At 42.6% G+C, this 25104-nt stretch overlaps 1 protein-coding gene across 1 annotated transcript in view; it reads right to left on the bottom strand.

Annotated features, from left to right (window-relative positions):
- LOC307023646 (SH3 and multiple ankyrin repeat domains protein 1-like) overlaps positions 1–25104 on the bottom strand; it is a 38823-nt gene that overhangs the window by 9331 nt on the left and 4388 nt on the right. The window contains 17 exon segments of the mRNA XM_079657047.1: positions 386–510; positions 649–731; positions 5754–5832; positions 6689–6802; positions 7288–7427; positions 7959–8089; positions 8231–8406; positions 8646–8712; positions 8838–8915; positions 9023–9139; positions 9761–9802; positions 10060–10227; positions 10905–11056; positions 11658–11766; positions 11857–11928; positions 13893–14096; positions 17257–17721. Coding sequence (XP_079513173.1) covers positions 386–510; positions 649–731; positions 5754–5832; positions 6689–6802; positions 7288–7427; positions 7959–8089; positions 8231–8406; positions 8646–8712; positions 8838–8915; positions 9023–9139; positions 9761–9802; positions 10060–10227; positions 10905–11056; positions 11658–11766; positions 11857–11928; positions 13893–14096; positions 17257–17721 — 2322 coding nt within the window.

Below are 25104 nucleotides of genomic sequence, written 5' to 3'. Positions count from 1 at the left end.
CACTGCAGAAATAAAGAGTACTTTTTTTGTATACCCACCTATCTGCAGAGTACCTTTTCTATTAATTTCCTACATTTCCCAGAATTACTTGTGACACTCTCAGACGAACATGAATGAATGCAATGTATAAAAAGCTTTGTGTAAAAAGTAAATCCCTCCCTGCTTCCTGTCAATGACTCGCTCTGACAATAAGGACATTTTGAGTGTCGTCCTGTATGGATGTCTTCGTTGAAAACACTTTGGACCCAGAACTGCAAGGTCAATCAGTCATGAGGGTTTTATTTACGTTTCATCGGAATGTGGTTTTTGATTACAGCGTGGACTTTGGACACATCATGTTTAAAATGAATGAATCCTTGGTTCAGATTGGGCCTCTCTTCCTTACCTCGATGAGGAAGTCCCCCATCCTAAGGCCCGCCCTCCAGGCCACGCCCCCCTCATCTACAGACTCCAGGTATTGCAGCGCGGGGAAGGCTGGCGTTGGAGTGAACTCCTCTATGGGAGTCTGAGCTGCAGAGGACAAGAAAAAAGACAGTGGAGTGGACACAGATGGTTTGAAAATGACAATAGATGGATAAGAAAGAGCATATGAGACTGAGAAATCCATAGGAACTGAAAATATAGGAAACGTTGGCAGAGGAGGCTCACCTTTGGCTCCCCTAAGCACAAAGCCAAAACCCTCATTGTCTTTCTTCTGTAGGAGCACTGTCTTCTCCTTAATGATGTAGTCACTTAGAGACAGAAATGGGGATGGAGAGATATAGGGGGAACAAAAGGGGAATTGGAGAGGAAGAGAGCAATATAACTTTTATAGCAACAGAAAAGTATTATTGTAACGCAAATAAATCCTTTAATGAATGTGGAATACTGCTTTACTGCAACACATTACGAAATCACACTGCAGCAAAGATGGGCTGGATGGAGAATGTCATACGAAAAGCACTGGTGCACAAAAGGGTTGATGGCAGGGCAGTGTCACAAGGGGAGGAAGTGTATATGAGATGACAGTCCATACTATGGACTAATCCAGCTGGAGCTGACAAGCACTGAGCCAGGGGGAACGGCACATTAGAAAAATGTGCACACACACTTCACCGATAATGGAAACTTCCAAATGCACCTAAATCGCTGCATTAGCTTTCACTGCCTCTGTCAGCTTTTGCAAAGATACTTTTTAACCAAGTCTGGCGCGCCAATACCTGTCATACATGACACTTCAAATGATGTACAAGGAGAAGTCTCAGAGGGCTCTAATCTCCCTCCAAAAACAGTTCCTCTTGCTGCCTCTGAGGGCAGACAGGATAAGAGACATTGGCGATGCAATCTTATCATAAGACTATTGGAGTAGTGTAACAGCTGGGCCAGCCTTCATTATTGTATTACCTTGTCTGGGACTTTCAGTCAAGCTGCTTTACAGGCCTTCCTGTAATATAGGGCTGGTTCAATGGACTCTACGCGGCCACACGCAGCCCATCTCATGACTCAGTTCTGGAGTTGACTTTCTAGCAATGTCAATTCACCCTGGTTGTGTTAGAGAGCCCGGAGCTCGAGCAGAGCTGTTTGATTCAAGAGGAATTCCAGATATATTTTTCCTAGGCAGCTCACGTTTGTGTTGGTCTGTGCTTATCAGCCCTAACTCAAACTGAAACTCCATCTCAAATAAATCAAAGGATTTGATTTCCTTCATGGGCTGAACTGTGAGTGAACAGGATGAGGAGCCTGGTTGAAGAATTGGCGTCATTTGACATCAGCTTTGCTGCCAAAACAATGCAGTGTATTTATATACTCAATATATATAAACTCAAGGACATCAATTCCACTAGGAATACCAGTTTTTGGTTCATCCCCTTTCAAATGTGGGTGAATTGTGAGCATGTTCACGACTGGACCTTTATGAGGAGTAGTAAACGTAAATGGGTTTTTTCAGGCCTTAGTTAAATATGGCAGGCACTGCCAACTCAAATTCTCAGTTACAGTTCTCCTTCGCCTGAGTCAGCAGACCTAACATCATAACATGTTGCAACCTAACAATAAACACAACTGTTATATTGGCTGCCAATCAATCAGGCCTTCAGGGAACATATACCATATACCATAACAACATTTAGATTTACTTTGAGGTTTTAGGTAGCAGACTATTATCTTTTTCTTTTCTGTCTGGCAGAGGAGCTTATCACTCCAAGTTCATTCTGCCTCTGCCACTTCTCAAAAACCCAAGTGTACACTAGTCCTAAAATAACAATAACAGTTTGATTATATTCCACACCGTCTCTTGCGAACCCAGCAACGCCTTGTGTGTTTTATCCGGCAGAGCTGTAATAAAGTTTGGCTGTGGTAGCACCGAGGCACGGCAGAGTGATGAGAGCTGGCCTACAGGCCTGAAGATCCAGACTTCAACACCAAGTCGCAACTTTAACGCTGAACAGACGATCACTAGTTTCCCCTACTGAGGTCCATTCCTTGTGTGTTCTCCATCAATGTTACTGTTTCGCCAACGCACAGCCGCCTTCCAGCCATCTGCTCCTCACACCTCATTCCTTTTTTCTCTCACCCTGTCCTCCACCATGTTTTCCCTCTCTGAAGATCAAAGTAGCAAAGAGTGGGTGGAAGGATCCATTGGGCTATTCATCCATCCACTTCTTAAAGTGGGAAACATGGCGTGCACCGGCCCTCCAGGTGCTCCTAAGTATTGTTGCTTGTTTGCATAAACACACCTAATTTCCTTAACATATTTAAAGCTATTCAACTTGTCTTTGGCCAAATTGCCTGGCCAATTAGGGACATCAAATGCTTCAAGTCGCAGGTTAATCCCTGTTGGCTAGTAGGACACGCTCTCTGGGAACTGGCTGCAATGAAGCGGTAAGCTTACTGGAGACCAGAGTTATTATGTTCCCTCCTGAGTCATCCTCTCTTTTCTATCCACAATTACTGAGAAAAAAGGGCTGCTTTTTAACCATTCCCCTGCTGAATGTACATGCAGATCGACTGGCTATGTGGGGACCATACCCGCACACACACACATCCGTGAGGCACTTGGCGGATGTTGGTGACACACACTGTGGATGGAGCCGTGTTAGAAAGATGAACAGTACATATAGATGAATATATGTACACAGCAATCAAGCAGTATGACGTATACACTTATATGTGAAGACCACATACATTTCATTCAGTGTATACCTTCACATAAACACAAATCCATGCACACACACAGACATGCACAGAAAACACCGGTATCTCAAATTAGAGCTCGATAGGAACTGACAAACCGCGCTCTTGCCACTTATTGACTTATTCCCTTTCATCCTTCTGTACAGTCAAAGCCCCTCACATTTTTAATGATACACTGAGGGTACATTAAAAGATATAGGATGTGACAGCAGCATTTTTAAAGGAACAGCAATAAATGGGAAGTCCTGGTGAATGAAAAATATCTGCTTAAAGAAATCATGACTCAAAGAGAATGAAATACACCCACACTGTCTGACTGAAATGCATCAATATCTATTCCCTTTCATGCACTAACACACACGGCGATCAGAGACACACGGGAGGAAGACACAGAAATAAACATGCTGCAGAGACTCCATTCAATAGCCACTTCCGTACCACAGATATTCACATGCAGAGGAAAAGAGAAATACAAATGTAAGACGCACGCACGCACGCACACACACACACACACACACACACACACACACACACACACACACACACACACACACACACACACACACACACACACACACACACACACACACACACACACACACACACACACACACACACACACACACACACACACACACACACACACACACACACACACACACACGCGCACACACACACGGAATACATAGCTTATTAGTCTGTCTTTGAAAAGGCACGGCCTCTCAATAGCATCATCTACCTCTCCCCTCTCTCCATTGTCCTCTCCTCACATCCATAGCCAGCCAATGAATGAGGAAACAGCCGCTACCTGTAAATGAACCACACGCTCCTGTTTCTGGGGCCCAGTGACGGCCACGAAGAAGAGAGGGAGAGAGAGAAATCTCTCTCTCCGCATCCCCCCATTGCCATGTCCCCCCCTCCTCTCTTGTGCTCGCTCTCTCAACCACCACCTCCTCCCTCTTCCCTCCTCCCTCCTCCCCCTCCCGGTCTTCCAGCGAGAGCTCAGCCGGAGAGAGCCGCGAGAGTGAGAGCTGTGAGAGAGGTGGGGAATGAGAAGGGGAGAGACAGCACACTTCAGACAAGAGGAAGACAATGTGAAAGAAAGAGAGAGGGAGAAAATACCAGCGATTATCACACCAGGGAGAGTGCGTGTGCTGCGTGTGTGTGATCGGAAGAGGGTTTGGTTGCAAACTAGGGGTGATGGAGAGCTGAGTGTGGTGTGGGGATGCGGGGGATGGGTATGAATTTAAGGCAACACGGGGAGAGACAGTGCTTGCGTTCGCACATCCGCTGTATCACACATTTAACAGCTGATTCTCACTCTGGATTAGCTCAAACACACATTTTGCAAACTTTCCTCTCGCTGCCTCCTCTCCTCAAACACAGAGCTGTCATCACCACAGACGCACAGGCTCACAAGCACTCTTCCTCACTCTGAAAATGGTAATTGACATTCTCCCAAAAGCGTGCATTCACTGAGGGAACATGCTCCGGATCACCTCGCTCTTAATTGAGCACCACTTCACCACAGTGTCCCAATTACGCTTAACCAGCTTAGCACAGGTAATTTAACCCCCAGTGGCTGCTATTTCCATTTAGAACACAAGCCACGGCTGCATTAAAGTGAATGCCTTCTTTTTTTTCAATGACAGTGAGAACGGCTCAGCACAAGGGTAATGTCGGGTACAATGCGTTAGAGGCTGTAAAAAACGGGTGGCCACTGGTAAGTCCGTCTCACTAGCCCAGGGACCTAACCAACGCTTGATGTCTCAGCTTCCTTCGTGACTCATCAGCAGCAAGATGTACACGCAAAGACACACTAACTCTCAAACAAACATGCATAGCTTCATAATACACAGCCACAGCTGCCCAGGGCTGAGCTGCAGCCTCTGACAGATGCCATGGAGGAGGAGGAGGAGGAAGAGAAGAAGAAGAACCCCCCCTCTACCTTTCATTATTATTGTGTTCGGTGTAAACAAGCAACAACAGAGGGCAGAGAGAGGCATGTAGATGGAGGTATCAAAGAGACAAGTGCATTTGTCTGCGGGAGGTAAAAGAGGGGCAGAGCTGAAGAAAATGACATGGCTGCCCTTTGTGCTTTCAGCGCTGACGTGTTCAGGCAAAACAATAGGGAACAAGCGCTTATCGGGATCAGCAGACACATGCAGGACACGGGATGTCATGAATCTACGGTAGGTGAAGCGAGTGCACACACACACATGTGAACCTCCTGCAAAACAAGACGGTGTCAACTATTTCAATCACCTTCACTGGCCTCACAGTTTTTTCCCTACAGTAATAAAGCAGAGAGCAAGCGGTTCAGTTGCTGCCCACACTCATGTGATCCACACTCTCAAACTATATCAGAGGCTGGGATTATTCTTGTTTTATGAGTACATCTATTTTCTAAACTGGTATCCTGCTCTCGGTTGCTAGGGGCTGAGGGAGTCCCAGCATGCATTGGGAGAGAAGTTAGAAGCAGCTCACAGATACATCACAGGGCAGACAAACACACCGTCACATTTACAATTTTCCAACAACTCACTTCGCAACCAATCAGAAGTCATTGCTACTTTTCTTACCTGGGGCCGTCATTGCCATCGTAGGCGCCGACGGTGACGTTACGGAAAAGCTTCCTCTTGGCTTTCTCACTGCGCGTCTCTGCAAATTAAAACATATGTTCACTTTAAAACCTTCAGCTTCCGTCATAACACCTTTGCCGTCAAGTGTTGTGTCCTCAGCGTGACACACAAATTAATAAACTATATTTAGGTCCTTTTCTTGTGGCTTGTGCGTGGCATATGGTTTGTTTGCTGCGGGAACAGGACAGCTGTGAAAAAGGTAGAAAAGGGATTGTCTGTGCTGTATATGTGGCACAGTCTGATACAAAGAAGGGCCTTCTGCTGAACACGAGTGTGACATGTGCCGGGTGTTAGTGACTTAGAGGATAATTCCAGCCTGAGGGAGCATGTAACCCATTTTCCAGCATGCCATCTTTCCAATGTATGTGTTATTTATTATTACTGTTAAGTGTCTCGTTAACATTACTACTACTATAACACATTTCTTTGAATGATTAACAAAACTCATTGTTTCAAATGTTTTAGGGGCCGTATTATTTCATTACATTTAATTTAGCTGACGCTTTTATACAAAGCATCATCACCTCGTTCTCTGAATAGCTAGCCAATATAAGCGTCAGTGTTACATAGTGATGTCATCATGTTATGGAAGTAAACAAAGGAGTCCAATGGAGGCGTTTTAGGCGGGGGGGAATGTGTGGGAGAGAAACTCCCTCTGGAAGGAACTTTGGGATTGAAGCTTTTGCACAAAAACCTTTATAGCACACTACAAAAGGAAGCCAAAAAAGAATAATAGTGCCCCATCAAATATAAATGTACTGTAGGTCAGAGACAAAATCCATCTCTCAGGAGATTGCCTGAAACCCCATGGTTTACATTTGCCATAGACAGATTATTTTTAACATACAACGAGCTCCACGCGGGTTTTGTCTCACCTGTTCGATTGTCTTTGCTGGGAGGCGCCACTTCTTCCACGCAGTCTGAAGGAAACCAGCCGGTGCGACCTCTCACTGTTCCCTCCCAGTACCCCCCCTCTCCCACACTTAACACTGGGACAGATAGATAGAATGATAGATACATTTATTCAAAGCATTGATAAATGGATGTTATTTAATGTGGGTAGTAGCTCCATTGTAAAAAACTTTTACACTGGTATATATCTTCCCCTGGACTAAACCTAAGCAACCTATTTCCTAATAACATTGTACGTTCCACTGAGGATGGCCGGGAACATGTATTGCTTTTTAATAACTGGATGTGTCTACTTCTCATTTCTCTTCTTTACGATCCTCTCTGCCCTCATGTCAACATTTTATTGCTGGTAATGTTTTAGATCATAGCTTAAAGTTTGTCCCGCACCGGCCTCTAACGCAGCAGCACTGTAAAGTATTTCAGCATTACACAAAATCATCTGCAGTTGACAATGTTTGACCAATGTTGTGTTAAACAAGAATATCATGAAATCAACATCTAGGGGCAAGTTTTTCTCTCATTCTCATAAAAACCCTACTTCTAAATTGTGGCTCTGTCTCACCTTTTACTCTGTCGCCTTTGTTAAGTGACAGTTCTCTGTCTCCACCAGAGGGGTGGGCACGGGTGGCCACGTAAACCCTCCCCGGCACGGCGCTGTACATGCGCTTCATCTGACCTCCACCACTAGCCGCTGAGGTGGCACTACAGAGGGAGAGAGGCAGATAGAGAGGCTGTTCAGAAACACAAGAGATAAGACTTTGCTGCACACTGTGGAACAAGTGAGACAAAGTGATACCACATACAGCTTGTCACGCTGTATCAGAGTCAGTCAGTCGTTGAGTCATTCTTATCAGTCATACCAACACTAAGAGTCTATGCTTGGATTTACTAACGCTGTCTAATATTCAGTACGTATTTTATGTCAGAAATATAGAACGTTTAGTTAGAAACTCTACGAAGTAAGTCTTTTATCAGTTCTGGGCTAATCTAAAGTACACAGTATCTAAGCATTCAAAAATGTCAAGTACCATATTTCTACACACACACAAGAACCACTGGAGGAAAAGGCAACATCTATACTGCACTTGCGTGTACCGTTCAGTTAAAAATAGTACACAGTATGCAACAGAGACTCAAATGGTTATTTTCCTGCATACAGAGGATGGTATCTGTAAATATAGAGGGCATGTTTACAGGAAGGCCTTAAAGGACCCTTCTCCATAAGCTTCTTACCCCTGTCTGCCTCTGGGCTGCCGTTGCCTTTCCTCTGTGTCACTTTGCCCCCCCCTCCCTCTGGATGGGGAGCGAGTGCGAGTCCTGGGGCTGCTGGAGCTTCTCATGCCGATAGAGGCTCTGCGTTGAACCTGCAGACACAACCAATCCCCATAAAGACAGAGCCTTAAAGTGGATCCTGTAACTCACGACACGTCAAAGACTGAGAAAGATATAATGAAGTATATCTAATATCACAAAGAGCGGCAGATCCACCTAATGGTCCTCAGTACCTGTCCCGGGTTGGGATTGGTCGCAGCCTTGATGGGCAGGGCCAGAGGGTCAGACTGGGTCATGGAGTTATCGCTGTTAGCGCGCAGTAGGGGGTGGGAGTGAAGTGAGGGGAGAGGCAGAGTTGCGGCGCTGTCTTTTCGCTTAGGGACATACTTAGGCGTTTCCAAAAAGGGCACTGAAGATGGGGGTGTGAGGTTAACGGATGAGGGTTTATAGAAGGGGTAAAAAGTGAGGAGGAACAGTGGGTGTTTAATGTGACAGGATGAAATGGAGGGAGAAATTAAGTAGATTGTTAGGTGTTAAAAGAAAGGAAGTGCAATTAAATGATAGATTCAGCAAAAAGTAAATCAAATGTTGAGAACTCATCGTAAGACTTGATCCCCTCGAGACACACAGTTTGGATTGAAAGCTTACCTACGTCAGAATCTTTGTGGTTTTTGATGATTTCCGCGACTTCAAAGTGACCTGACATTATAGCTACCTGCAAACACACACAAAGTGATTTCACAAATGGCTTTTTTTATAGCTTTTTCTGGATTATTTGGTCACAAACTGATGATTGAATTGTAATTTCATGATGAAAATGCATACATTCAAAGCATTTACCTGAAAAGGGGTCTGACCATGTTGGTTCTTTGCCTCCCTATTTGCTCCCCTGTACAGCAGAACCCGGATACAGTTCTCCTGATCATTCGGAAAGGGAAAACGATGGGTTAACAACCGTCGAAAAAACAGCAGTAGTAATTATGGTTACAATAATTTCACAAAAAGGGAATCTGTTCCAAACTTGCCTTGTTGTACAGGGCAGAAATGTGAAGTGCACTGTTCCCTGAGGCATTTTGAGAAGAGGTGTCTGCCCCATAAAACAGCAGATGCTCCAAGTGCTGGGCAAAGCCATTCTGGCAGGCCTTTCAGTTTCAAGAGAGTGATAGAAATATCCACAAATTGTAAGAATGACATAATATATCAAGAGGCGAGTTAAAGCCAAGAGGGGGATTTCAGATGGGAGTGTTTGAATACAAATAAAGCGAGGCAGAAAGAGGGGGGTAAGATGAGAGATATGACAAAAAAGAAACAAAGCCAAAGAGAGATGATATGTTGTATAGATATTTAGATCTATAATTACTTTTACAGAAAAACAAGTTCAGAAGCAAATAGATTACACCTTGTTGGAATAGAAAGAAAGACAAAAAATTAAAAGAACAGATGAGCTTTCAGCAGTCTGAGAAGATCCCTCATTCAGCAGGGACTAAAATATCACAAGATACGCACAAAGTACAGAAAGACATCACAGAGCACGGCAAAATAAAAATAAAATACCATGACAACCGGCTCGCAGCACAAACGCATCTCACAAAGACATGAAGTAGGCAATGCACCCATATCTACAGTAATGAAGGAAAGTATCCGAATGCCCTTCCTTAACTGAACTCAGCTTCTTAGTTTATCTACATGTTTTCAATATCATATGGCTTCCAGTGCCCTATGTAAGGCTGGTGGGGATGATGAGATGGTAGGATGAAGGGTACCTTGTGTATTTCTTCCATTCCAAACTCGTCTTCATCCCTGTGCTATGGGAAGAGACAAGGAGGGCAGGAGGGAGAGAGAATGGAGAGACAAGTGAGGAAGGCTGAGAGAAGAAAAGAGGGGTGTTTGAGAAAATGCTGAGAGAAAGTGAAACATCAAACACAGAGATCAAGAGAAGGAAGTGTTGGTGCATTGCTTCAATTGAAGAGAAATAAAGACAAGTGACGCACACGTGAAAATATGGGAGAAACACATGGGAATCAATGGATGGACAGGTGGACATTAAACTGTCCATTGGTACCTGATGAGACTCGTCCCAGCCATTCTCATCCCTGGACCCCAGCTTTGATCTGTAATACAGCAGCGTCTCGCAGCAGGAGGTGTCGCCCCCTGTCAGCACGGTGTGGTACAGCGGGGTCAGGCCACAGCGGTCTTTGTAGTTTGGAGACGCTCCGAGGGACAACAGAGCCTAGCAAGGCGAGACAACAAAAAAAAAGAATTATATTTTTATTATGTGTGGGTGTGCATATTCTGTCTGTAATGAGAAACAGATGAGTCAAGACAGAACGAGAGAGTTAATAAGTGCTGCTTCTTATCAACACAATATATTTATAGAAGAATTCTGTGATAGCCGTTTTCATTTCTATATATCATATACTGTACTGTAGCTTGATTATTTAACGTCGTTACTTATATATACAACAAGATACTGCGTGTTATCCTGCACATTTAAGCTTTAGTTGGATGGACAAAATAATGTATTTCCTAAAAAAAGAAACATGTCTACAGAGATGGCTCATGATAAGCAGTTGCCAAAGTATCTTTGACATGTTGTATTTAAAAACAACATGAGGCAGCTAGCAGAGCCCACAATGGCAAAACTGTTTCTAATTGCAAGTGCTTTACTTCAAGATGACTAACCAATGTATCTAAGTAACTGCTAAATGCTTCTATATGTCTTTCAACCTAATGAGCAGCAACATATTTATTCACTTCAATTTACAATACTTATTATATGAGAAGTGTATGTGTCTTTAACCTAATTCTATACATTGTTATAAGAATCATTCAGTTGATTTGGTCCACTTTGCATCTCCTACTTCAGGGTATTTGCAATATGTATGCATCTTAATTCAAAGTGCTTACCATCAGCCCAGCGTGATTGTGAGCCCTCACTGCTTTGTGCACCGGTGTGAATCCGTCTCTGCACCTGAAGTCCAAATGAGCGCCGCCCACAATCAGCAACCGGATGCCCTCCACCGGCATGCCCGCCTGCATCGCCACAGAGAGCGGGGTTTCTGACCCACAGGAGGAGGGGTGGTGAGGAAAGATGGCAGGTAGAATGGAGCAAGTGAAAATCCACCCTCAGATGCTCTTATAGTGTTCATATCATTAATCTTAAAGGTCCCCTATTACGCTGTTTTTCATCAATATATTAGAGGTCTCAAATATATACAAACATGTCTCTGAAGTGTTTGGCTCCAAACACCAAACAGATCAATGCATAATCTGTTTCAGCCCTGTTTCCAAAGTGCTGATTATCTGTCTGTTACTTTAAATGAAAAATAAGGAGCCCCTGCCCACGCCCCTCTGAGAGAAATTTGGTTAAATGGGGGGGGGGGGGGAGAACCTTGGTTGGTGATTGGCTAATGGTTACACAATCCAAAAAAAACCTTATGACATCATAAAGTGGCCAAAATCTGAACAGCTCATTTTCAGACAGGTTTTTATAGAAATGGATCAGGACAAAAAGAGAGAGAATCTTTTTTCCTGAAACTTTCAGAGTCTCTTTACACAGAGGGGACACGTGTTGATGTGGAAGAGACATGAAAAAGTGGATTTTGCATAATAGGTGACCTTTAATCACTTTTAATATATTCAGGGTTGTTGCAAACTTACCTCCAGTGTCAGGGTCATGAAAATTTGGATCAAGACCTTTCTCGAGGACTTTTGCCATTTTCTCTATTGCTCCAGTCTGAATGTAATCCAGGAACTTCTTCAGACTGGCCTGAGAGAGCGGAAAGAGGAAGGAAATGAATGTCAGAGTGGAAATGAATACTGTATACAGGCATTACTCAATGAACACAAGAAGAAATACCTTTGTGCTGAGTTTGGCGAGCGCCTTCTCATCCAGATTCGTCTGTTTATAAACTCTGGTTTTGTACCTAAACTGAACACCAGAAAAAGATACATGTTCAAACGTATTGATGAAGAGGAGCAAAGGTAGGCATAATTCAAACAGATGATTCACTTTTTTTTTTCTTAGAATGATTGATGGCTTGTGATTTTTCAGCAAATAATTCAATTTAGCAGTGCAGCTTTAAAGCACAGATCCCCATTACTCTTGTTAACTGCAGCTTACTCTCTCACTGCTTCCAGAAATTCACTCTCCCACTCAAAGTCGTTGGAACAGCTCCATGAGTCTGTAAAGTATTAATTCAGATTTGGTGTGTGTTTCTTGGAGAAGCTTTATCCCACGTACAGTACCAGCATTGGAATCAGTGGACATATATACAATGTCTATAGAAAAACTGATTTTTTGTACATAGTTCCTAAAGTGTTTCCATGTGGTGGTCTAAATGTTTCAGAGTCTTGTGTATAAGGGATAAGCTGCTCGATAGCATCCTGTATTATGCGCGGGTATCAGGACTAAAATTGTATTTGTAATGTTTACTAGTCACATTCTACAACAGCTTATTATTAAGAATAGAAATAAATAGTATCAAGAAACTACTTTTATACCAGCGAACACTGCTCCATTCAAGTGACGCGATTCCAAATGGCATTACTCATGTTATAAATACACTGGTGGAGCAGTGAGATACATTCTGCTGTGCTGAGTTTAGCTACGACGCTTCATCAGTACGTAGACATGTCCTCATGGGGAACCTTATGAAGAATGTAAACACTCTGGTTTGAAGCCAAAACCTGATCCCCACCCAGCCCCACAGTGTACAGCAGCTGCTCCACCAGAGGGCGCTGTGGGACTATTCTACTACAGCATGAACACTTCATATGGATGTCATCACACAACCCACTTCCTACAAAGTGGGGAAATATAATATAATTTGGAGGTTACATAAAGCACAGAATGCGATTAAATCCATGAAGTGGATATTATTTTTTCCTTAACCGTGTTGAGCATGGGGATTCTAATAAAACAATTACATTTTGAGTTATTTGTCTTGTGTTTTTTTGTTGTTACCTAATAACATTTCAAAGTATGATGCAGTGCAAAAGTTAATGTCAAGTGCTGAAGATGATGTTGTTGTTCCAGCATTCCCCCAGTATGCAATTTGGTTGAGAATACAAAGCTGTAGTTGATATACAGTAATAAAGAGAGCACTCATTCAGGGCAGTAGATACCACTAAAACTCTAAGGCTTCACCTTTCATCCTAAAACTGAATTATCTACTTACAGAACATCACTGATTACTTTTAATTAAATTAGTTAAATAAACACTATTTTGAAATGTTTTAACCTTTCCCCCTGTAGCTTCTGACCCAATATGTTTATAACAGTGTAAATATGTACTCCTAACACATGTTAGGAGTACATATTTACAACCCCCTTCCCCCCCCCCCCACTCCCATTGCTCCCCGGGCGCTGTACAATAACTAGTAGTAGACTCCTGGTACTAGGATGGGTTAAATGCAGAGGCCAGATTTCACTGTGTGTGCTGTGCATGTGTGACCATTAAAGAGGGGTTTCATCCCTCTGATTCTATCTATCTATCTGTTGTTTTCATGTTATTGTCCTAAATATTCAAATTGTATTCTCTTTATATGTATTTGTATCACTTATATATGCTTTATATCTGCTCTCTCATGAATGCTTTGTATATTATCTTATTGTCAAAAAGAATGTACAGTAAGGGTTGTAGCAACATTTTTGAATATTTTATAGGCTGGTTATTATTTTTTTGACTAAGTATAATTAAATTAATACTTTTAGGGCAATCAATAAATACATAAGCGTTGGATTTTAATGGTTTGTTAGTGCAAGTAGTGTCAAAAATAAAGGCTCTTCTTTGATTTATTTTTCTATTCTTTAACAGCTGACATTTATTTTGGGTGTTGGTGCTACGGGGATACTTGCACCTCAGCAAAACTAAACCACCTCCCCCTCCATACCTCCAGGTAGGGCACCCCCTTCTCAAAGGTCTGAGCGTAGTCCCGCAGGGAGCGCTCCTCCTCCAGGAACTTGGCGTCCCGTCCATCTCCAGCCGGCTGGAAGAGGCCGTAGTTGTAGACGTCCCACAACGACTCGGTGAGGGAGCAGACGATCTGCTGCTTGGCACTCCACACCAAGCAGTCCTGGTCAAACTGGAGACACCTCTGGTGGACACACAGAGAGCAAGGGGCAGCGATCAGGGGGTAATAATTACAGTTTTTATTCTATTATAATGAAAAGGGTCAGTTAACACAAAATCAATCATCTTTCAAATTGAATCAACCACGTCGTAGACTATTAAAAAGCTGCTGACATGTTCATACTAAAGCTAAAGTAATCACCTATGATAACAGAGGCCATTGTGCATAGTGCGATAATGGATGACTTTTACATTTATTGTGTTGATAATACTTCTTTACTTCCTCTTAAGTTAAACTTTGCATGCAGGGTTGTTACTCAGTAAATAGTCTAAATATGTTTTAAGTGCTTCCTAGAAACGTTGGCTTTTCTGAGTCCAGTAATTGTTTAATAGATTTTTGTACCTATGTGTCTTTTGTCCAAGAAATAGGATCATTTCTGCCTCTAACCGCTCTGTCCCTGAGAAAAGTCAATATCATTAAAGCAGCAGCTAAATGAATTGTTCTGTTTGTGTGTTTAACCTAAGGGTGCACGCAATTATATTAATACACATAGCTTCCGCATTATTCAGTCAGTTTGGTGAGATATCTGGTGAAGGGCGTTATAATATAATGGATTAATAATGTAGCATGACGGTTTTACCTTCCATATGTGAATGACGAATGCATGAGAATGTGGTGTGTGCTGAATATGAATGCATTACTTTTAAATAATTGATCCTCTGCCACACATATGGAGATATGATTTATTCTGAACTTACTATAAGCACTATCAGAATATTGTTGCCTATGTTATGATCATTCTTCCTTTTTACCCCTGATAAAGAAGTAAAGATGATATACTGGGATAATCATTTGCCTTTTGTATCTTTCCCTCTTCTTTGATCTTTGCATACAGTAATGTCAGTCTTTCGAAAAGATAAGAAACCAACTAGCGTCAAGAGGAAATCTCCTTCACCTCTTACTATAGAAGCCTGTGTGATACACCAGAGGCGTACCGGCCTCAATGAAACAAACCCTTAGATGTACAGTATGGTGTGTATGTGGTATGCCTAACTAGATTTCACGGTGATTCGAGCACTGCCCATTGCTCCACATTATTACATTTCCTTGCATTTACACAGAAAGACTATCTTTTTTTTTTATTAAAGTCTGTAGCCGGAGGACATACAGTAGCTGACCGGGGCATGGGGGGGGGGGGTTAACAACAAGAGGTCTAAATAAGATGTATGCATCCATGCTATTGTTCCATTTCAGGGAACTGTGAGTAAAACTGCACAGCTCAGCACTCTTCCAAGCCCCCCCCCCCCCCTCTGAGCCCAATGGGTTGCACTACTTGATAGTGTAGCCAACTGTATTGGCATGGCAACCAGTTCATTAGTGAAGGCAGGCGCCCGTTGCCGTAGCAATGTCTTGGTGGTCCCTGGGAGGTAACCACATGATGAGGATGTGTGTGTGTGTGTGTGTGTGTGTGTGTGTGTGTGTGTGTGTGTGTGTGTGTGTGTGTGTGTGTGTGTGTGTGTGTGTGTGTGTGTGTGTGTGTGTGTGTGTGTGTGTGTATGTGTGTGTGTGTGTCTGCACATCTATACAAGTGAGCTGTGAAGTATATGTGTGTGTAAATATGTTGTGTGTGTATATTAAAGAGAGAGATTGAGTGGCTAATCCCTTGGAGAGAGTATGACGTAATGTATACTGTATATTACAGGGACACTTCTTTCCCCATCGCTCTGTTTTACACAGGGTTTGTTTCTGAGATCTTTCTGGTAACACTTGTCCACACTCAGGGGAGTTTTTGGGATCTTCCCCATGCAGTGTTGGTATTGGTATTTGTAAATGCGTATATCTTCCTTTTTACTTATTAATTCCCCACCTCTCTCTTCACAGCATTTATTCCCTCCCCTCACTGTCTTCAACTAGCTCCTAATATTCTCTCCCTCTGTTCATCCCTCCTAATTCAGTTCAATATTATTTCAGCTGCGAGTGTTTGTCAGTGCTTTGCAGAGCTGCACACGATGCCGGTGGCTGATGGAAGACCAAAGAGTAACGCAGATGCCTTTCCACATATTCATTCGTTGCCAGCGTCACATACTTCTCCAGCTCTCCCCAAACTCATTAAAAACCTATAAGATAATTAGCAATTACTGTTATATTGAGGGCAGATTAGCTGACATGTAGAACAGTAGGCATGTTCAGGGAATTGAAAATGGAGGAGGGAAGATTTGGGGGGAGGGGTTACCGTGGGGCACCCGTTCTCGCCTGGATATGTTGGTGTGAGTGTGGGCTGGACAATTCTCACCTGCCGCCACCATTCAGCAGAGAGCTGTGGAAGTGTGAATTGATAGTGACTTTTTTGGAAACTAATTATGATCATGTCTGACCTAAGGCAGACGCTTACATGGTGTTGTTGACTAAATATGTCGTCCGTAAGTAAAGCTCTGTGTTTTTTTTCCATTTGGGAATTAGCCCTAGGCTTGTGAGATGACTGGAATGAAAATGCTTTGCTTGCCTTGCCTTTCTCCACAAACTATTTGTCAAACAGCATAACAGTTCTCATGAAGTGTTCATAATAAAAAAGTTTTGTCTCCCACTCAAATTTAAATCAGTAAAGGTTGCATAAGCAAAATGCCTTCACATCTAAAAGTACCCTGAGACTATCAGTGCCAGGGACAGCTATCTTTATGTCGCAGTACACCATAGTTGTGGTGCCTAATGCTGACTTTTGCGAGTGGTACACGTACTGTTAGCTGCAGGTGATCAAGCATCTTCCCCGCCCCCTCTCTTCTTAGGTTTTTCTATGCAAAGTTTTAACTTGTATCCCTCCTTTGTAGAAACATAGCCTCTGCCATTCTCCTAGCATCTGCTATGTTGCCATGGTCCCTCCTGTATGATAATGACCTTACTGTCAGACAGAAGACATTAGATACGCACTTTAGCTTGTAGCTATGTATCTCTCTCTGAGGCAGTAATACCAGAGAGAACTGGCTTCAACTACTTCCTCATTTGGAAAGACCTCCAGTAAGTGTTTCCGAAAATAGATATGAGGAAACGATCCTATTCCATCATACTTTTTGTCAGCCAGGACCTCTCTTAATCTTTCTTTTCTTTGTTTTGTAGACTTATACCAGTTGCATGTAGGTATCTTTAGTTTGTGTTAGGAGAGGTACTTTTGTTGAGTATGTGCACCTACTGTTTGTTTGATGTCGGGAATCCCAATGCGGAACACCATCATGGTCAGGAAGGTGTCCTCCATGGGAGCCATTGTGGTCATGCTGCGCTCCATATGGGCTCGTCTCTTCTGCTGCGCGTTCAGGCCTGCGTGGTGAGGCTGAGGATTGGCCGCGATGACATGATGCTGTTGCTTATTGGCTGGTTGGTGATACAGCAGGGCTTGATTGGTCATGTATGTGATACCGCGGTTGCCCAGGTTGCCCTGCCTCATTGGGCGGTCTGCTCTCTGTCTATTGACCACAATGGCTGCTGGTTTCATCATCTCGCCACCTTTCCCTTCCCAGGATTGTCTTCCTCCGGTCATTTCCGTCTCCTCAAGACCCTCTAACCCTCCATTCTCCGTGTCACGTCCATCTTCCCATTCTCTGTTTTCTCTTCCCTGCTCCTCTTCCTCCTCCTCATCCTCCCCATCTTTGTCATCCTCCTGACCGGGATAAAAGTGCTCGTTATTTTCCAGCATCCTTTGCTGTGCAGGGGTCACTGCAGAGAGGGCTGAGTGACATTGCTGTCATGGAGATAAAACATGACTATCCCATGAGACTGGCTTCATCCTTAGAAACATGCTGTGGAAAACAGGCAGAGAAGGGAGTCAACTTTGGTCATTTAACATTGATTACATTGACAAAGTGAATTAAGCAGAATTAGAAGGTAATGGACACGTGCAACAATAGAAAAGCTAGCCTCCAGCAATGCTAATAAGTCGACATGTGTGAATGAGCACACAGCTGGTCCACATTTTCCATTTAGCCACTGGGAAAGCATCGGGGAATAGCAGGCTGATGAAAGACAGGCTAAATATAAGCTCTGTGAATTTGCATCACAGGTTCCTTGCAGAAGAGAGTGAGTTGGATATGAAATGTGGCTTCACATGAGGTCAAGATCATTGCTACTTTGCGGTAATGGAGCCAACCTACAGTATGTGTGAGGCACAACCCAGGGCTTACAGCTAGATGTAAGCCAATTAAAAGAAAATATCACCCTCAGATACATGTACACTGTTATACATTGTCAGTCTTTGATGTTTTTTTTGTTTTTTGCCTTGATCATGTCAACATTGTTCAGCGATACTTTTCGACAACCTCAAGAAAAATGCCTGATATTGTTGCACAAAGTTCTGTGCAGCTATAAGAGTCAGAATTGCAACAATATATCTGTCAGTTCACTACAAACAGAATTAAAGTGTTTTTTTTTGTTGCAAAAGCAAGATTATGGATTTGCAACAAAAACCACAGGGCTTGTGAATCGATTGTTGTTGCCGTGTAGAAAGCCTATGGCCTGGTGAACTTGTCAATATCTCACACATGCTTCAGTGCTTTTTTAATACACTCCAACAAACCCTTAGCTGCAGTTGATGGGAACTGTTTGGTCTGTAAATCTTGTGGGGCTGTGTGTTTTCTATTTCACTTCCTCGGTACAAACTGTATTATTTATTGCTTTAAGGAACTTGTGAGTCCTATCTGCGACATACGTCTACAGCCTGTCTGTACCTCGACTTGTGAGCGTTTCCAACACGCTTAGACACTATTCATTTAAAAGACCATGGGGCTATTTCAGAGAAGCGGGATATTTAAATAACAGTCCACGTTTTTAAATTTGTGCTTTTACTCAAAGATGTACATTTCCGTGAAGCCACCTCTAGGAAGCCACATCTTAGAATAATGGCATTTGCTCATCGTGCAAATGACCTCAAAATACAACTTGCATCGCCAACAGCTATTTTTAAACATTTAACGTTGTCCCAGGGTGGATGTTGCCTTCCAAATTGTTTAATTGCTCGAGTGTGTTTCAGATTTGGCATGCTTGGGCCTCCATCTGTTCTGTCCTGGCTAATCTCTGGCTAAAGGGCTTTTGCCATCATGGAGATCTGGACTATTGCCAACAGCTGCCTTAATATGGCGAATGACGCAGGGAATCTCCCATTGACTCATTGGCAGTTTGGCGCTCTAAATATCATATGAGTTGGTGTCTGTAATAAATGGGTAACAGGACAGATGGAACTCAAGCAAATATCAGATGGAATTAGGACACAAATCTTAACTCATTAAATCACAGATTGACAACATGCATATTTATATTTAATTAGTTTTTAGTACAATATGAAGGAAGAAATGGTGCTGATGAAGGTTAAAGGGACATTAAGCGATCTATGACTTTTGACTTATCAACCTCTATCGGTGATCGAGGACATCGACAGGTGTCTGGCACAGCTTACAGTGGCCTGTAATTGACATAAATAATAATGTAGAGATGAAGAAGCTAGACAAAAGAGTATTCAACAAAAACATTGAAGAGGTCATAGAGTACACCCATATTGAAATAACTTTAACAAGAAAACTGTTTTGTTTTTTTTATCTTGAAAGCAAAGTGCTTGCTGGTTTGCCAACATTGGCTTTACTTCTCAGTTGATAATGTCAGCATGCCTTTGTACTTCTTCTGAAAAACATGTATCTTGGGATAACAGCAGGATAAAGAAAGAAAAAAAGGAAATACAGGATAGCTTGTTGATTTAGCTCTAGCATAATTAGGTTAGACATTAAAACTAGGCTCAGGATTTCGGTTATGGGTTAGGCATTAACTTAACTTACATTTGGGTTGCAGACATATGTTTGACCCCTTTCCTCTCCTGTTATTCACCTAGAGACCCCCCTGAACCACTGAAGTTAATAGGTCACTTTAGGGAAGTTGGCATAATCATTTTTTAGACAGGTAAAAATATGAAGATGATGAGATTGTGACCTAGGATTGGGTCACTGTGTCTAAAAACCTGGACGCGTACTGCAGCCAGGGTTGTTTTTAATGCAACAATACAAACGACAGCTACTGCACATTTCCAGAAAACCACATTTCAATTACTGTAATTATATTGACAGCAGTGTTTAGCGGATTGACTGGATGTCTGCAAAACAACCCAAAGCTTTTCCGCTCATGTCTCACTGGGCAAGAGGAAGTCTGCCAGTTGAGCATTACTGGGCAAAAAGGGCGATACAACGGAGGGAAGAGGACTGGCTGTGATCGATTTCCCAAGATGCTTTGAGAGTGACAGGGTGGGCTACTTCAACACAAACACAGTGTCTGTCAGAGCAAGTTAACCAGGGAGGACAGAAAGAAGAGGAAACTGGTATCTATCCACACTGCTATTGAGGAATGTGATGGGATAAATGAATAAACCATGTTGGCTGACACATAACACTTTTTTCATTAAGGGATTGTAGCACTGGCAGTACATTTAAGGGGTCTCAATAGCCTTCTGAGAACTAAGGTGTTGTCAACTGCCTGTATTTATAGGGAAAAGCACACAACAGGGTATGATTTAGGCCGACAACCTCTCTCAAAAGTTGACAAAAGCAGTGTGTCAAAAGGTTTTGGAGATTAACGCTATCATTCAAGTACACCAGGAGGGAATAGAAGAGGTTGATTTATGAACAAAGTCTCATCAAATATTGAACAACATTGAGTCTGCACCAGGCGAGATAAGGAACGGGAGGACAAGCTGAGAGAAGCCTAATAATTGGGATGTAAAAACCCAAAGGGGAATACACAGGAGAGAAACACAGAGAGAGTTGTAGTTTGCATAAAACAGAGTAATCAGATTGAGAGAAAAAAGAGGGGGGTGAGAGAGAGCCGTGACTGGAAAAGGAATGACAGCAGCAAGGGGAGAACTGAGCCAAAATCAACAGTAATGTGAGGATAAAAAGCAGATGAAATGATGAACACTGCAGACTTGTGTTTAAAGAGCTATTTCATTTCACATCCTAACTATGGCGAGTCCAATTAAACCTTCTGAAACGGCCTCTCTAGCCTGTACAACTCATTATGTATGTCGCAACTCATCTGGTCTCTGCCTTCACTCAACTCCTACACTCTGCCACGACAAAAGCTTTTTTTCTAGCCGTTTGGCTCTTGTGTCCCTGTAGGGGCCATCAGCTGTCTGTCCAATCGGCTTGACTCCTTGGGAGAAGGGTGGTGGTAGAGAGCAATGAATTCCACTTTCGAGACAGTCTTTCTGCATCTTCTGCCAGCTGCAGACCGTACTCATTTTTCACTGTCTTACACTGAAGCAGTTTTTCCGCCTCTCACTAGAATTGTTTTTCATTGGCATGTTTGCTTAGTTACTCTGAAATGCTGAGGTCAAAGGAAAATGTCCAGATCAGCCTGCACCTCTTAAGTAAGGCCTGCTTGAAATGTCAGCACGACTCATTCTACTTTTCCACTGGGGACAGGATCACACAACATGAATAAACGCAGGTTAAATTCCTCTGTTAATTGCACACGGCTGTTACCATGACTCATCTCAAAGTCCTAATGTGTAATTGCTGGCATTTCACCAAATGACAGTGTTGTATAATAATGTTGAATATTGCGATAAATTCATCTTTGCTACAGTTGGGGCACACTCCTGTTATCTCCAGATTGGTGTAAGTCTTAAACTCAGGACAATCTGTTTTACGTCATTCTGTTTCTTACCGTTGACATATTTGAAAAAATCTCATAGTTTGTGACTAAAACAAAGTTATGACACAATATCTTAGCTGTGAGAAAGGGTCAGACTTTTTCCAAGTCTTTTAGTTTATGTTAATCTTAAATGGTTGTGCATGGAAATTGTTTCATTTTGGACATATTGGAGTGATTGGAAATGTTCATATGATCAAACAACGCAGAACCAACCACATGCAGCGACCACTGGAATCAGTTCTACTAATAGTATAATTCCAACACTAATGATATTAGCAGAGCCTAGTCTTTTGCTTTACCTTTGCAGAAATACACATCTATACAAAATGAATGAACATTCAGATGTTAATCTAGATTTGTTATGTCAAAGTTAGGAATGAAGATATGAACTCTCTGCTACAGCCCAAGCCAAAAGCATCATCTAGATACTTTTTTGTATCATGGACAATATTTTTATTTGAGAGTAATACTCAAAAGATTAGCATTGGAAGTTACTCACTTGATTTGATGAAGCCTGCTTAAGCTTCAGATACATTTGAGTTCTTTTATCACGCAGAACAAAGATTGGATTTTGTGTCCAACTACTTAGAAAGAAAGGCCATTAGGAAGAAATCTCTTTATGGCTTTACAGTATGACTATGAGTTGCAACAGTCACGCAATGTAAGCGAAGAAACACGCGACATCTGAAGATCTGAGGAGGTGGCGAGCCAATCTGCCCATAGCAGAACCAGAGAGTGGTTGAATTCTGGTGATAAGATGCCAAGTGGAGACTCAGAAGGAGGATGTTCGATAGACCTGGGGCTGACATCGGCTCACAGACCGCAAGGACATAGAAAGAGAGTAGGATGAAGAATCAGGAACTAATTCATCACGATAACGAGGACAGAGATAGATACCCTCCTTGAGCCCCTGGAAAGCTAAGATGGATGGATGGAGATCTGCTGAGAGAGGTGATCTCTTTCGTCTGTAGTCTTCTCCGCCTTTTCTGAGATCTTTTCTGGAAATCTTGCCTTTTTAGCAAAGAGCAGCAAGGTTGAAATAATGACTTTGGGCTAATTTAGTCCTTGGGGATTATAATGAACAAAACATTATGCATGGTTTGGGAGGTGTGTGGCGTAGTGGGCTGTGCATTGATGTTCGGATCAAGGGAGCACAGGTTCAAACCCCACTGCAGTCAGCATGTTGTTGTGTCCCTGAGACACTTCACCCCAAAGTGATCCTGTGGGGATTGCCCACAGTATTTAGTATGTTAGCCGCTTTGGATAAAAGCGTCTAACAAGTGACATGTAATGTAATAATGTTTGTCCAACTAAAGGTAACGAAGATTCCTATTATGCACTATGACAAATATTGTTGCATCTGTTGGACCGATTTTAATGTGAAATCCCATTTGCAAATGATGTATGAATTCGTTTTTTTAAATATCTTACTTGTCACTACGTTAGAGCTTTCTGAGGTCAAATAAATATCCAGTCCCAGCACAATGTTATACTTCATGGAGTCAGTTTAACACACACTGATATTTCTTCTTTTTGTCTATCTCTTCCTCTCAGTCACTCTCTCCCTATGTAGGACAGAGCATGTGTATAGATATATTTTCAGTGTATCAGTCCCCGGAAACTAGAATTGGAGATCATCCAAGGAACAGATTGTCCCACTTTTAAGTCCTGCGAAAGTAGAGCGTCCAAGTTCTGTCCTCTATATCCCTCTCTTTCACTGGGTCTCCACCCTTCAGCCTCTTTCACACCACCAGTGATGAGGAACCGTTGACAGCACTCTAGGCCTACTCCAACACAGGATGGATGGGATGAGTCACTAAACAGGGGGAGAGAACCCTTAGTTTTGTATGAATGGTGCATCGCTAGCCATCAGGTCTGGAGGTGGTGCTCTGACGTGCTGCTTTAAGGGGGAAGGACTAAGCTGTGGTATAATGAGTAACTGTATTCAGCGGTAGGAGCAAAAAAACAGCAGACAAATACTTTTAGGTTTTTATACCCAAGCTCCAAGAAACATATTAGCATCATGTTAATAAGTATTTTTGAGGAATGGCATTTAATTGAACACTTTCCTGGTGGGGTTGGAAGGGCTTGGCATTCAGGCATCAATTAAATCTGTGCTCAAGCAATCTGATGTATTCAAGTGCTTAGCTGACGATCATGGCGCCCTTCATTAATTTAACAGGCAGATAACAATACCACCAATTGATTTATACGACATGCACCCAAAGATCCTGGCATTTCCGTCAGCGGGGGAGGAAACGCTCGTATCCAACACAAGCCGACGCCTGTTAATCAAGCAGAAAAATGATAACTCTGCTAATCAGTAATTACGTGGATGATTAAATGAATTGCTCCCCGCTCTCCATTTCTCAATAAACATCCTGGTCCTTTGATGTACGTTCCAGCTCGATCCTTCCCATCGCCACTCAGCGAAGTAAGATCTTTCTCACTTCATAGCTTACACACGCTAGCACATACGTACGCGCATACTGTGTGATCGCAAGCATTGTTTGACTCCTTAAGCAGTGCTCATCTGTCCTGGATGTCTTGCAGAAAGAAGCATTAAGTGCCAGACCAGTCCGCTTGAGCTTGGCTGGCGGTCTCGTGTAAATCAAAGTGGGCTATCTTTCCCCTCAGACTGGATATAATTGGGTCAGGTTGAGCGTGCGCTGAGGGCCTCGCCTAGGCTAAACTTGGTTGGGTAGGATGGGAGACCTGAATGCAGCTCAGATTAAGAAGTGAATACCCCGTGCGTTATTTGTAAGTCTTCCCCACTTCCCGTAAACAATGTTCGGTACAGTAGATGAGGTCTCTTTTCCTTCAACAAAACAGAAATCCCTTGAGTTATTTGTAACTTTTACTTTTTCTGGCCCATGACCCAAAGTGTGTTAATTTAAGTATTGCATAGATTTGTACAATATGTCCTACACCTAAATGGATAATATAGACAAATAAATTGTATGCAAAGTTGGATATTCTAGTAAGATACTAATGCAGTGCCCATTCAAAACATGCCTTTTCAAAACTGTCCAATTGCTTGACTTTGGGTAATAATGTTTGCAGTTTTTACGAGAACTCATGCAAACAACTTGACATCTCGCCAAGTGTGAGGACCATCTGGTGGCGGCCAGTTACACGCCCTAATGCACAGCTAATAAATATGTCTCGTTAATCTCAAGAACTTGCACTGGACGCTGCACTTCCGTGGTACCTCAGCAATAAACCCAACAAATGTGAAGTCGATTATTTGAAGGGTTGTGGAGAAAATCAAAGGATAGACGGACAGTCAGATAGAGAAGTCTTCCATGTTAGTTTAATATCTATCACATATGATTTAATCTGCACCTACAGTCCT

This window comes from Notothenia rossii, assembly GCF_949606895.1.
Source record: "Notothenia rossii genome assembly, chromosome: 11".
Lineage (NCBI taxonomy): Eukaryota > Metazoa > Chordata > Actinopteri > Perciformes > Nototheniidae > Notothenia > Notothenia rossii.
The sequence above is the reverse complement of the archived record's forward strand: the minus strand, read 5'-3'. Positions and strand labels throughout refer to the sequence as shown.